The sequence below is a fragment of the Heliangelus exortis genome, chromosome 18 (genome assembly GCF_036169615.1).
Source record: "Heliangelus exortis chromosome 18, bHelExo1.hap1, whole genome shotgun sequence".
NCBI lineage: Eukaryota > Metazoa > Chordata > Aves > Apodiformes > Trochilidae > Heliangelus > Heliangelus exortis.
The window spans coordinates 415,073-428,354 of NC_092439.1; the positions used below are offsets into that span (position 1 = coordinate 415,073).

At 46.3% G+C, this 13,282-nt stretch overlaps 1 protein-coding gene across 6 annotated transcripts in view; it reads left to right on the forward strand.

The window, feature by feature from the left end:
• PTDSS2 (phosphatidylserine synthase 2) overlaps window positions 1–13,144 on the forward strand; it is a 48,467-nt gene extending 35,323 nt beyond the window's left edge. For 4 of the 6 annotated variants that reach the window (XM_071762393.1, XM_071762389.1, XM_071762391.1 and 1 more), the window contains exons 6-12: window positions 287–337; window positions 1,561–1,674; window positions 3,156–3,274; window positions 3,994–4,108; window positions 5,666–5,811; window positions 10,415–10,600; window positions 10,839–13,144. In XM_071762393.1, the coding sequence (XP_071618494.1) occupies window positions 287–337; window positions 1,561–1,674; window positions 3,156–3,274; window positions 3,994–4,108; window positions 5,666–5,811; window positions 10,415–10,600; window positions 10,839–10,983 (876 nt within the window). In that variant the 3' untranslated portion in view covers window positions 10,984–13,144. Of the gene's footprint in view, window positions 1–286; window positions 338–1,560; window positions 1,675–3,155; window positions 3,275–3,993; window positions 4,109–5,665; window positions 5,812–6,225; window positions 6,380–6,471; window positions 8,430–10,414; window positions 10,601–10,838 lie in introns of those variants that run through there. The other 2 variants (XM_071762395.1, XM_071762390.1) reach the window with 2 other exon arrangements.
• The last annotated feature ends 138 nt before the right edge of the window (window positions 13,145–13,282 follow it).

Below are 13,282 nucleotides of genomic sequence, written 5' to 3' on the forward strand. Positions count from 1 at the left end.
CTGCTGTCCCTTTGCAGGGCAAGGGATGTGACACTGAGCAGGACCAAGGCAGTCTCTGCTTTATCAACACAGTCCTGGGTTCTGCCTCTTAAAGTCTTTTACTTTGCTCAGAGGAGAGTTTGTTGGTTCATTGTGCTGGAGAACAAAAAAACTCATAAAAAATATCCAGTATTTATATGGGAAACAACTGAAGTTTATTGCTGTTTTTCTTGGGGGAAAAAGCAAGCCTTAAGAATTGGGCTGTTGCTTGTTGTGCCAAGTGACCTACACTCTTCTTGCTTCGTAGGACAAACTGGATGGATTTGTTCCTGCTCACTTTTTTGGCTGGTACCTGAAGGTAAGAATGGGTCTTGTGTTCCACTTCTGTTAGAGCAGTATTCTGCTCTGAAGGCTTGGCTGCTCCTCTTGAGTGGGGGCAGTCTCCAGGGCTTGGAAGACATGAAAGGGTCAGGTCACCTCATTTCTCTCCAGAGTAACATTCCAGTGACAAGCTCCCTCCTCCACCATAAATCACTGGGAGGTCAGATCAATAAAAGTAGGAACCTTTACTCCTGCAGCAGGATAAATGCTTGAAGGAACTTGGAAGGTAGAGTTAGGGGCAGTGTTTGCTGCTCTCTGCCATGGGTGCACAATGATCCACTGCTGCTGTTCCAAGGCACACTGCCAGCCTCATCAGGAGTTAAGTCATTAAATGTGTAGTAATTTCATTCTTGTTACATTTTAATCACTGTTAGACAACTGGGGGAGGAACTCCAGTTGTGCTTGTCTCTGGCAGAAGGCATTCAAAGCTGTTTTGCTGTTATTTTGAACTAAATATTAGCTTTTTTTTTTAACCTGGGCAAAACTGACTAGCTAGCTTTATTTTTCCCTGCAGACCTTGTTTGTTTTCTTAGCTGCAGGACCCCCTATAGAGTAAACAAAAAACCCTAAGGCTGTTTTAAAAGTAAACTAAAATTGTTGGTTTGGTTTTGCCTTTTCAGCACTGAGGAAGTCTTCCTGAGTGTTTTGGCTTGGTCTGTTTTTTCTTTCCCCCTCACCAAAAGATGAGTATGCAAAGCATGGGGGACTTGGACTTCAGCAGCCTGTCTGTGGCTTGCTCTGTCAGTTATTTAATTTACAACTAGTTATTAATTTACAATTGTAGAATTGTAAATTTGGAGAATCCTGGGGTTTCTTTTTCCGAGAGAATTACATTAGAAACTTAAGTATCAAAATAGCATTTCAGTTACAGTCTGTGTTTATTTTTACAAATAACATCATGCTGAGGAAGAAATGCCTAAATAGTGAGAATCTGGTAAGATAAGTGGAGCAGGAACACATTCCTGAGGAACTGGAATGGGATAGGGTTAGGAAAAAAGTAGTAATTTTTCCACACACTGTTGCAAAAACAGTGAATCTGAGCATTGTCTCTGCAACATTTATGGAGTTCTTTATCCAGATTTCTAAAGGGCATTGGTGTAAGTGGTGTCCCATTCCTCAGCCTGGTGTGCAGGTGTCTGTTTTGGTAATGTTGGGCAGCTGTGGTAGAGATTTGACAGGCTTTTTTCTCCCTTTTTATAGACACTGATGATTCGAGACTGGTGGATGTGTATGATCATCAGTGTGATGTTTGAGTTCCTGGAGTACAGCCTGGAACACCAGCTTCCAAACTTCAGTGAATGTTGGTGGGATCACGTATGTACTGCACAGATCAGGATATATTTGTCTAAATGAGAGTATGAATTATAAATGGGAGTACATGTTATTATTAAAGAGAGGGGGATTATTAAAGTGCTGAGAACTGCATGCACATTTCTGTGACTGCTGCAGCTCTGGTGCTTCTTTGTGTTGAGTTTGTACAAAGTTTGTCACTGCTTGTGTAATCTTGTGGGGTTTCAAACTACTGCACTTGGTTAGATGTTTGCTTCAGTTCATTTCACACCAGAGACAGAATCTAAAGCTTTACCTGAATATTTTGAGATATTTGATGATAGTAGAAAGGATAAAATCTGAAATCAAGAGAAAGGTAAAACTTTGTGTAAGAAGTTTCAAGTGGTGATTTTTCTTGCCCGTTTGAAAAAAAGAACCAAAACAAACAAACAAACAAAAACCAAAACAGCTTTTTATCCAGTTTGTGTCCAGCTTTTCCTTCTGTGTAAACCTGTCCTCACTTTCATCTGAAAACAGTAAATATTACTGTGTCCAGAATTTCTGATGTGGTTCCTAAAAAGGTTGTAAAAGAGAAACATTTGGCCTCACTGCAGAACTCTACAGTCTTTGCACAGGATGGTCTGTAACCATCCTTGTCCTCAAATCCTGCTTGTGTGTGATTTTTCAAGCCAGGGGGACTGCTGTGATCTAGTTTCTCTGTGGAAAAAACAAGCTCTAGAGCTCGAAGTGACACACTTTTTTTTTTTTTCTTTTTTTTCTTTTATTTATTTGCCTATGAAATGCAAATTGGTTATCAGAGCCATCAGAAGTCCCTGCACCCAGAGCACACAGCTTTGGTTCTGGGGTTATTTCACCTTGATTTTATTCTTACAGTACAAGCTCTTTCCCAAGCTTGTAATGATTTGCTGCATGGTTGTATTTATAAAAGTAAATGCATTATGTATAGAGATATCAAGCAAAGCTGTTTTGTCTTAAAAAAACTTCCTATGGAATTAACACTGTGCTCTGTTTCTTTGAATGCAGAGGACAGCAAGGTTTTTTTCAGCTCAAGAGCTCCATCTCCAGAATTAACACTTGGCAGTAAGGCAGAGCACGGGGAGAAATTCCCTGTTCAGTTTCACATCCTGTGCCTGGATGTGGAAGGCTTTTCTTTAGGAGGCAGCCTAAAGCTGGGCACAGGAAAACCCAGTCTCTAGGAACATGTTCAGGTTTATTTGTGTGTGTAAGTTCTCATTTAAGAGTGGAGCTGAGCTGAGAGTAAGTGGGAAGTGTCTGCTGTGCAGCTGAAGGAATGCAGGAGAGGAGGATCTGCAGCCACCACCTGTAGAGCAGTTTTTTGGTTGTGCAGGTTTGGGCAGCTGAGGTTCTTTTGTGCTGACAGTTCCTGAACCTCTCTTCTCTGGGGCTGTTCACTCCTTGTCACTGAGTGTCTCTGCCTGTGGCTGTACTTCTGGTGTTTCCCTGGTACAAGCTTCTCCAGCATCACTCTGTTTTCCTCCTTGCAGTGGATAATGGATGTGATCTTGTGCAATGGATTAGGAATTTACTGTGGGATGAAGACTCTGTCTTGGCTTTCTTTGAAAACATACAAATGGCAAGGACTTTGGAACATTCCTACATACAAGTAAGTTGGTGTAAAAAGTAACTGCACAGGCAGTAGCACAGCACAAAACTTGGGCCCGTGTTAAGTACCTCAGTTGCTGAAAGGTTCTGATAGGGTTGAGGTGAATTAAAGAATTCATGTGTGCTTAGCAGAACCTAGTAACTTAATGCTGCATGGGAGCTTGCTTAGGAGAGTTTTATTTACCTTGCAAATGAAATTATACCTGTCATGAGCATTGCCTGGTGCCTAGGGATGGAGGGCAGTGTGTGGAAATGAGCTTGGTTCCTGCAGTGGTTAAAGGAGATGAAGGAGTTGAAGTCAGGATCCTGCTCTTTCATTCACAGCAAGGATCAGCTTGGTCCCTGTGCAAATGGGTTCCCCAGTAATCAGAACTTCACAGTAACTGGGACACTGAAACTTCCAATTTAATAAATCCCTTGTAGTCGTGTACCAGTAATGAGCTACCCATTTTCTGTAGAGTGCCTCTGCTGAGCAAAGCAGAACTGAGGATCTGCTTAGACAGTGGGTGTACTGCCTTAAAGTTGGAAATAAAGTCCAAATGACAGGCTTCTCTGGCTCAGAATAATGATCTCAGCAAGCAGTAATTTTGGGGGGTAAATGGAGACATTTTGCATGCATGACTTGGTGTCTCAAAAGAAGATGTTAGTAGATTATGTCTCTTATGTGCTGTTTATTAAAACTGACAGAATATGCCCTGGTTTGTTTTTTTTTCCTTCCAGAGGTAAAATGAAGAGAATTGTCTTCCAGTTCACACCATACAGCTGGGTGAAGTTTGAGTGGAAGCCAGCATCCAGCCTGCGCAGATGGCTGGCAGTTTGTGGCATTATCTTTGTTGTAAGGACACTTCTTTTCTCTGGTGTTTGGTTTAGTGTTTTGTAACACTCAAGCAACTGTGCAGATGATAACTCAGGCTGAAGCTCTGACCTGGTGATGTTTCTTTAGTTGAGGCTGGAAGAGATCCCTTCCAAACCCTGCAGAAAAGGTTCCTGGTTCCATGTCTCTGGTACAGTTCACAGATTCAGTGCATAAATATTTGTTCTTGCTTGCTGAACAATGTTGATTGGCAGTGCAAGGAATACAGAACTGTGCTCTACACATAACTCAGCACGTAACTGCTGTCCAAACCACAGGCTTTGGTGAAGGTGGCTTGTTTCCCTCAGCCTGCAGCAGATCTGTGCCTTTTTACAGCTGGAGAGGACTGCAGCCAGAGCCTCAGGCTTCTCTGTGTTGGCTCTGGGCAGCGTGGCTCCTCAGACAGAGCTTTGCCTCAAATAGTGGATTTGTACAGACTTCAGTAATTCAGTTATCCCTGGTTTTCTTTTCATGGTTCACTGAACATGTAGCACATGAAGGTGTTGACAAAATCCAGCTTGACCAGTTCAGGTAAACTGGCTCCCCATTTAGACAAAGGAGAGAGCAAACTGGCTTCCCCAGTGGTCACAGCAGAGTGACAGTGCCTCCTTCATCTGAGAGGCTGAAGCTGTGTCATGGCAGAGCCTCACCCTGACTTCAGTGTCTGTGTCACTGTCACGGGTAATGTGAGTGACACAGAGGGAAGGTACACTTGGTGCTTTTTCCCTGCTCCTCCTCTTGTCAGCTGGAGAACTTTGCCCTTTGTGCTGCCCGTGGGGTGTCACTTGGCTCTGTTTTGAGCTACTCAAACTTATTTTATTTTGGCAGCTCTAGAGTTTAAAAACTTCATAAAAAAAAAAAAAAAAAAAAGCCTTGTGACAGTTCCAGTGATTGCAGAGGCACTGAGCATCAACCAGTTCCTGCATTATTGCTGTGGTACAGGCTGTAAGGTGATGAGTTTGTTAACAGCAGCTACCTAATGCCATTTGTTGTAGTGTCTTTTGAAGTGAGGAGCTGGTGTCTACTTGTGCACTTAATCACACTGTCAGGGCATCTCACTGGAGAACACTTTGCTATAAATGTATAACCAGTTCTCTGAAGCTGGCTTTGGCAGTGACATATGCATAACTCCTGTAAAAAAGAACCAAACCTAACCAAAATCCCCAGGATGTAATCTTGTCCCTCCTGCCCCTCCCTCAGTCAGATTCGAAGTGATAGTGAAGAGACAAGTTGTTGCCTTTAGGATTTGGTATCAGTAGGTTCTGCAGGTACTTCAGATCCCTGATGAACTTGTTCAAAATTGGAGGCAGGGCCTATCCAGGTTTCTGTTGTTTTCTTTAATACCTCTTCCAACACAGAAAATTTTTACAAACCCAACTGTTCCTGGTCATTATTGCAGCTGATGTTGGTGTGCTCAGTAATGCTGAGCAGGACCTTGTTAGGGAAATGGTGGGGGGAGTCATGCAGGGAGAGAGGGAGATTCCAGGCTTCATTCAGGGAAGTCTCATGAATGTAATTTAAAATGCCCTTTTTTCTCAGTTTTTATTGGCAGAGTTGAACACATTTTACTTGAAGTTTGTCCTGTGGATGCCACCAGAACACTACTTGGTCCTGTTACGACTTGTCTTTTTTGTCAATGTGGGAGGTGTGGCTATGAGGGAAATCTACGACTTCATGGACGACCCGTAAGCCATTCCTCTTGTGTCTGTGTCATGCCAAGCTTCACTTGCTTTGGGTTCAATTTGCTCCAGCTTGTTGGCATCCATCTCAGGGCAGTTGTTCAGCTTGTTGGGGTCAAAAAGACCAAGTCCCAAAGCATCTGCTTTGTGTTCTTCTCTTTTGGAGGTAAAATCCTGAGTAGATCTGGTTAGAGAACAGCGGTTGTTAAGGGCATTCTGTGTGCACTGGTTTTAACTTCAGTTTTTGATAAATGCTTACACTTTTGAGAATGGAATGTGTAATTTAGCTAGAGTGCCACTGGCTGGTGGGCAGAGGAGTACTGAACTCACTTTCAGATTGATAGCCAGGAGCTGCAGTCCTTACAAGTGCTTTCTAAAGACAACAGGGCCCCAACTGGACCAAATATGCATTTCTTAAAGGTGCTTCTCTCTCGAGCTGTCTTCCAGCTGCTCCCTGGTCCTCTGGAGCTCTCATGGCACCCTCTTGCAGATTAGAGGACCCTGGATAGCAAAGTGTGTTGAGGGCAAAGTGCACCCATACACATCAGTGCATGAACTTTCTGACTGTTCTTATGTAAGCATCATATTTGTCCTTGCTGCTTTTGTTTCTGCAGACCATGCAAGACCTGAGAAAGCTTTGTTCTCAAAGTCACGTTTTCTTTTAAGTTTTAGTAGTGATGCCACAAACTGCCTGAGCTCACATCTTAAGTCTGAGACAACATCTGGCTGCAGGGGATGCTCATTGTCTGTCACTGACCAACGCAAAAAGTGTCTGTGTTCAGAATTCAGGGTTCCAACTTTCTGTGAAGATCAGTTCCCCTTGCAAGGCTTTGACTCCTAGAAGTGGGAAGAAGGGCCAGCCCCCATTGCTTAGCTGGATTTCAGGACACTCAGCAGAGGCAGACTGCCCCTGCCTTTGGTGTCGGAACTGCTGGTTTGGGACGTGCCTCCAACTCAAAAGGTAAGAAGAGGCCTCAGCCTCTCACTGGGGAGCTCCTCTCCTTAGCACCATGCACAGTCTTCTGGTCCTTGTGTTTGGGTTGGAAAAACTCCTTTGCCCTCTGTGCAACCACATGGCATGGCATTGAAATATGGGAGGCTCATCAGTCACCGGTGCCTCATTGCTGCTTCAGTTGTTGCCATTCTCTCCGTGAGCTGCAGGAGTTCATCCAGCAATCAGAGACTCTCATCCTGAACTGCATGACTTCACCATTGCCACCACTGCCTACTGGCCTTGTGCCTCTTGATGGGCAAGATGTCCAACCCTCCCTCACTTCTGAGGTTCATGGCTCTGCTTGATGCCCCACAGAGCTGACATCAGACTGTTCATGCAACATGGCAGAGCCCAGCATCTGGTCTTACCCACTGTCTTCTCTGAGAAGGTTTTTGCTGCTGGACTTAGAATCTTTTGTGTATTCCAGGTCATCCAAGTAGATAGAACCAGTCCCCCTTTTACCAGCTTGGCTGGGTGAGCATTTTCATTTTGAACCCAGGAACTGGTTTGGATGTTTCCTGTTGTGTTGTAGGGAGAAGCTTCTGGGGAAGAGCAGGCTGTACCAGAGGCTCCCAGCTGACAGAACAGGAGGGACCTTCCTGACCTTTCCTTTTGGAAACTTACTCAACTTCTTAATGGACAAAGGTTGGAATATTCCATTGACCTTCAAAGTCAGGACCATGGCTTGTTGCCTTGTCTGGTAGTGACAGGATTGTCCAAGATAAACTGATTAGATCTCTCCAGCAAACCTTGCAATAGTTGGTCTAGAAAGTTGTGAAGTTCAAATGTGAAGACTCTCTTTTTCTTGTTCCAGACTCTCAGTATCTGCAGGCAGTGCTAGGGCTTTGCTTGGAGGAACTTGGCCTGAGCAAGGTGATAGTCAAGTACCTAGGATTGACATAATCCAAGAAGAGGAGTGCTTCATGAAACTGTTCTCCATCTCCTCCACCCCACGCTCCAGTTGTGATCCCCATGCTGCTTCTGAGTTCTTGAGGACTGGCCATGGGAAACATTCCTGAGCAGAGATACCTTCCTGCAGGACTCTGTAGAATTTGACTTTGTCATGTCTTCCTGGTTTCTAATCCTAAGTCTTTTCCAAGGAGTCTGCATTGAGGTCATGAATTTTAATCTCATTCATCAAATGAAAAAAAAAAAAAAAAAAGACTTGCTTTTAAAATCTTTCATGAACAGAAGGGCAGGAAACCAGCTCTCTTCCTTGGCAGGTTTAGGTTCTGCACAGCTCTTCTGTCGGGGTTACCTTTAGTTCTTCTGCCACTGTGCTGTTGTGAGCTAGTGACAGAAAATGATGGAAAATGAGGAAGCAGATGAGCAAAGCAGAAAGCTGACCCAGTCGTCTCACCACTGGAGCTCACAGTCAGAGATCTGCTGTTCTGTTTCCTCTGTCCATGTGGCAAGGTTTGTTTCTGCCCATTTAATCTGTCATACCAGATGAACCACCAGGAGCAGTCTCTGGGGTCCTTTCATCTGGGTTGGTCTGGGCAGGATACTTTTTAGAACCGAATGCACTCATCCTGTCTGCATCAGCAGTAACCTGGTGTCTTTGGAACATTTTGTGTGCTTTGAACTTAGGCATTGGTGGAAATACGACTCCTGGGCCTCATGTTAAAAACCCATGTGTGTTGTGTGCTTGACTTGCAATGACTCCCCTGGCTTCAGGAGAGGGGAGAGAAGCTCTTTTTGCTGTCTCTGCTTAGATCCCTTCCCAGGCACTGAGAATCCATGGGGATGCAGTTAGATGGCTTTTTTTTTGTTTCGTTTTTTTCCACTGCATGGCAAAGCCAGTAAGAAAATCTGTCCCAAAGAGCTTGGGTGGCTGCTGAATATCCCAGCACTTAATGACCCAGTGCCTCAGCCAGGCAGGATTCAGACCAGGCTAGAATTTCCCACTGCTGCAGTGCCCCAGAAGTGCTGCAGAGGTCACCTCAACATGTCCATCCCTCCTCCCAGCCCTCTGCAGCTTTGGTACATTGCTTAGCTCCCCATCTTCTCTCTCCTGCCTCAGTGCTTCTGCCACTTCCCACTGAATTCTTCCTGGATATGTTTCACTCCATCTGATGCTGTGTTAGGAGTGGAATAACACGGTCAGCTGGACCAAAAAGAAAGGACCTGGTGGGAAACTGTCCTTCAGGATATACTGGAGTTAGGTGAGAGGACAGAAGAGATGCTTCCTGGGGTGAAAGCAGAGATGTGTGGAGCAAAGCAAAAGGGGCTAACATGGAGGGACACCACAGTGAACCTTTGTGTGGTGTTAAAGTAAAAGCTGCAACCCAAAGACTGTTGAGGTAGTTGTGGGTGCCTGCTGGTGAAACAGTTGGGGATTGTGGTGGCTGAGGGTGTTGCTTTTCTCACGTTCAGTCTTCCTTGTTCCACATCAGTTGGGTTTCAGGGAACATTTATTTAAATCGTGCCTTTGGGTGGCGGAAAAAAAGAGAAAAAGAATACATACAACTTCTTGTAGCTTTCTCTTGGTTCTTTCCTCTAATGGGAACAAAATCCCATTTTAGATTCAGAGATGGGTGATGGAATTAAAAAACTTCATCTGCCAAGCAGGAAGTAGTGCTGCAGGGCCACCCAGTGTGCAGTCAGGAAGGGTTTGTTCTGTGTCCCAGAGAGAATCCCCTGTGGGTACTGACATGTGGAACATCTGGGCTGTCAGGTCAGTCAGCTGTCAAAATGTCAGGTCTAGAAGTGACAGGAGGAGGCCAGGACAAGAGCTGGAGGCTCTGGCTGGGTGAGGTGGAGCAGCTCAGTTTTCTCCTGGGAGGGCACTGAGGGGCTGGGGAGGCAGCCTGTGGGTGTTTTGGGGTTATGGTGTTCCCGTGCAGGAACAGGTGACCCAAAAGATGGGACATTTCCATCTCCCCCTCTGCAGGCAGAGCCTCTGTAGAGATGTTCTGATTCCACTGCAGTTTAATTTCCAGCGCTGCTGATTGACGAGTCCTCCCCTAGGTGTGTGCCAAGCACTGCAGCTTCTCAGCAGCTTACCTGGTACTGCTTAGAAACAAACCCTGGCCATGAAACATTAATCCTGTGTTTGCCCCAGGGTTGTGTTGTCCTAGAAGTGAAATGCTGTCCTTGCCTCCTCCAGTATCTTGCTTTGTTTTTAGTAAGCTTTCTTCTTTTCAAACCCGTTCAGAGATGATTAGTGACAGCTCATCAAGTGCCTTTTGGAGAAGGGAGTGAGTTCCAGGTGCCCTTGTGTCAGGGTTCAGTGTGCTTGCAGCAGTGTGAGCTGATGTTTGCTGAGGCAATCCAGGAGTAGGGCTCCTGTACCCTCAACCTCAGCTCAGGCTCCTCAGATAATTATTTGGTGCAGATTTACCAATCCCCTGACCATGAGGTTGCCTTCTTGCATCACACAGTGATAAAGTTTAACTTTCCATGTGTTTTCAGAGCCTCTGAGAGGAAACTTTAATTAACAGCAGCATGAAAGTCAACAGCCTGCATAGCTTTAGAACGTGTGTAATCCAGACTACTTTTAGGATTGTGCAAAGCTGAATGAAATTATTACCCCAGCTGTCTCTTTATGAACATTTCTCTGAGTGCTCAGCTTTACAGCAAGAGCTTTGTCTCATCTGCATGTTTGTTTTTTAGGAAGTTCCATAAGAAGCTGGGTCAGCAGGCATGGCTGGTGGCTGCTATCACTGCCACCGAGTTCCTGATCGTGGTGAAGTACGATCCCTACACCCTCACACTTTCCCTGCCCTTCTACATCACCCAGTGCTGGATCCTGGGGATTATCCTGGTGCTCACCTGGACAGCCTGGCGCTTCTTCATCCGGTGAGCAGGGCTGGGCTCTTCTGGACATCCCTTCAGCAGTGTCTTCTTGGAATCATAGCCTCATGGAAGGGTGTGGGCTGGGAGAAACCTTAAAGTTCATCCAGTGCCACCCCTGCCATGGCAGGGACACCTCCCACCAGCCCAGGGTGCTCCCAGCAGCTTGCATCCAGCACAGGCTTGGCTTTTATTGGTTTTATTCCCAGCCCTGGTTGATGTCTGCTTGTTCTTCTCTCCTCAGTGACATCACTCTGCGGTACAAGGAGATCAGGAGACAGAAGCAAGAGCACAGACATGAAAAGGAGAAGTGCTTGAGCAATGGGGATGGACACTCAGCCATGCTGGATGAACACAGCGGGAACAAACTAAAGGAGAGGAAACTCTGAGCAACAGACAAAGGGCTGAAAAGAACTTGTAGTGTTCAAGCTGGCCTGGTGGACAGTTTCAACCTTTCCCTAACTTGTAATTTTCATTGTTAGCTTTCCAGCACGTGAGAATCCTCTCTGGGCAGGGGGGGGAGGAAGAAAGATGTGGTGGTGACATGCAGACCCTTTCTCCTCGGGTACTGGTGAGAGGTGGAGGAAGTCTGTGTGGAGGGAAGTCAGAACCAACACCATGGGGAGGAGATGGGATCTTTACCCAGGTGTTGTGTGTCTTCCCTGGAAACAAGGCTTGGAGGTCAGGGGCTTGAACGCAAGGCAAAGGGAGCGTAGCTGATCTGTTTGCAGTCAACTGTGAGATTTTAATTTTGACCTTTGGGCATTAGGAACACTTTGTTTTGGAGTGGGACAGGTACCTGGCATAGGAAACTGAATTATTTTTATCTGCTCAAACTTACCTTGAGCTGTGGAGTGAGGTTGTGTAAAGTGTTCAGCCACCAATGAGCAGAGCTGCAGCCAGGTAAGCCCAGAGAAACTGCAGCTTGTGCACAAGTTGCATAACTTGCACAGAATGTACTCAGAACACTACTGTTACAGCCCCTCAGCCATGGGGGGATTGCCTTTCTCTAAACTGACTTCCGACATCCTGGGATAGCCTACAATGGTTTTATGTTGTGTCACAGCTCTAGGGAGACAGACAGGTTCTCCTTAGTTCTGTTTTTTTAATTTTATTTTTCTTTCAGTCTTGGTCATCTCTTAAATGTAAGGGAAGGTTAAATAAGAAAAATCAACCTTCCTTTCCTTCATTTCATGGAGTGAAATGCATTACAAGCAGAAAACAGGGAGTTACTCCATTGGTCTTAAATTATTTGCCTTATTCTCAGCTCTCTTAGTTCCTTACCAGGAAGGTTTCCCTCTTGGTGTCTGCTGCAGGGGGCATGGCAGGCTCTGCCACCCCTCAGAGCTGTCCCATTCCTCCCAGGGTGACTCCAGGCTCCTGTGTCCAGCTGGAAGAGTGGCCCAGGCACAGAGCAGCTGCTGCCCAGCTGAGGCTGAGTGCATCCTTCTGAGCAGCAGAGGTCTGCAGGCCAAGCTACAGTGTTCCTGCTGGTGACTCAGCGTCTAGGAAAAGCTCTTGGAAACCTGGGCTGCATTGTTTTTTTGTGTTTTGTTTCCAGGTCATTATTCCAAACTCTTTTAAGTGCTACACTAAGCCTCAATTCCGTAACCTCTGCTCTGAGCCTTCCTGAGGCACTGACGTAACCCTAACCATGTCACTTTACATCCTGTGAGCTCATCTGGCTGCTAAAGGGTATTTTTCAGGGAAGTATTTATCTAGAAGAACATGGCAAAGACACCACCAGTAAAATTTCAGAGTGCAACCCCAAAGTTTTTAAGTGGCAGAGCTGCTGGCTAGCAGGCAGCCACGTTTTCCATCTGTTCAGCAATGTCAGTGGCAACCAAAATCTGCATTTCTGCTATGATTATGGGTGACCCCCAGTGCTCCCCACCCCTGAAGAAGGGGCTTTGGGCAGTCATCAATTAACTGAGCAGTTTGCTTGTGTCTGAAGAGCTCAACAGATGCAGCAGAGCTGGGGGTGCTGCTACACAAGAGGCAGCATCACCTCCTTCCTCCAGTCCCTGCTGCTCGTGCAGGGCAGTGTTTTGCTGTAGTAGTGAGGAGTAGTGGCTGTGTAACTGGGTGCTGAGAGGTGTGGCTGATGGGCAGAGTGCTGAGGTGAGCAAGTATTTATTTCTATGCCTTTCCACCCAGAGTCATTTCTAGTTCCAGCTGTAGAGCAGCCTCAGGAGCCCTTCCCTGGCTGGCTGGTACCTCGTGTGTTGTGCTGGTGTCATCCCAGCCAGGCTCAGCTCGGGCTCTCCCCATTCTCTTCACCCTGTGCAACCTCCTGGGTCTGTCTCAGGATTTGGGTGGTGGCAGGAACATGGTGGGGATGATCTGTCCCTGTCCCTGCCTCCCCTCCCCACCAGAGCCCCAGGGGTGCACGTGTGGAATATTCCTGTTCCCTGGGAGCCCTCCTGGAGCTTTGACCTGAGATGTGACCCTCGGAGCTGTTTGTCTGCAGCCATCTCAACAGCTTTTGTGGTCAGTGGGGGTGACTGAGCCAGTGTAATAAAGTGATGTTTGCTGGTGTGTTCTTTGGTACCATGGCTCTGGGCTCCTGGTTTCTATCAGTTGTTCTGGGGGGGGTTGGTGCTGAGGGGGCTTGGCCTGGGTTGCCCTGGTGGAAGGGCTGTCTGGAGTGACTGCTGGGCCTGCAGGGAAGGAATTATCCAGGTTTTC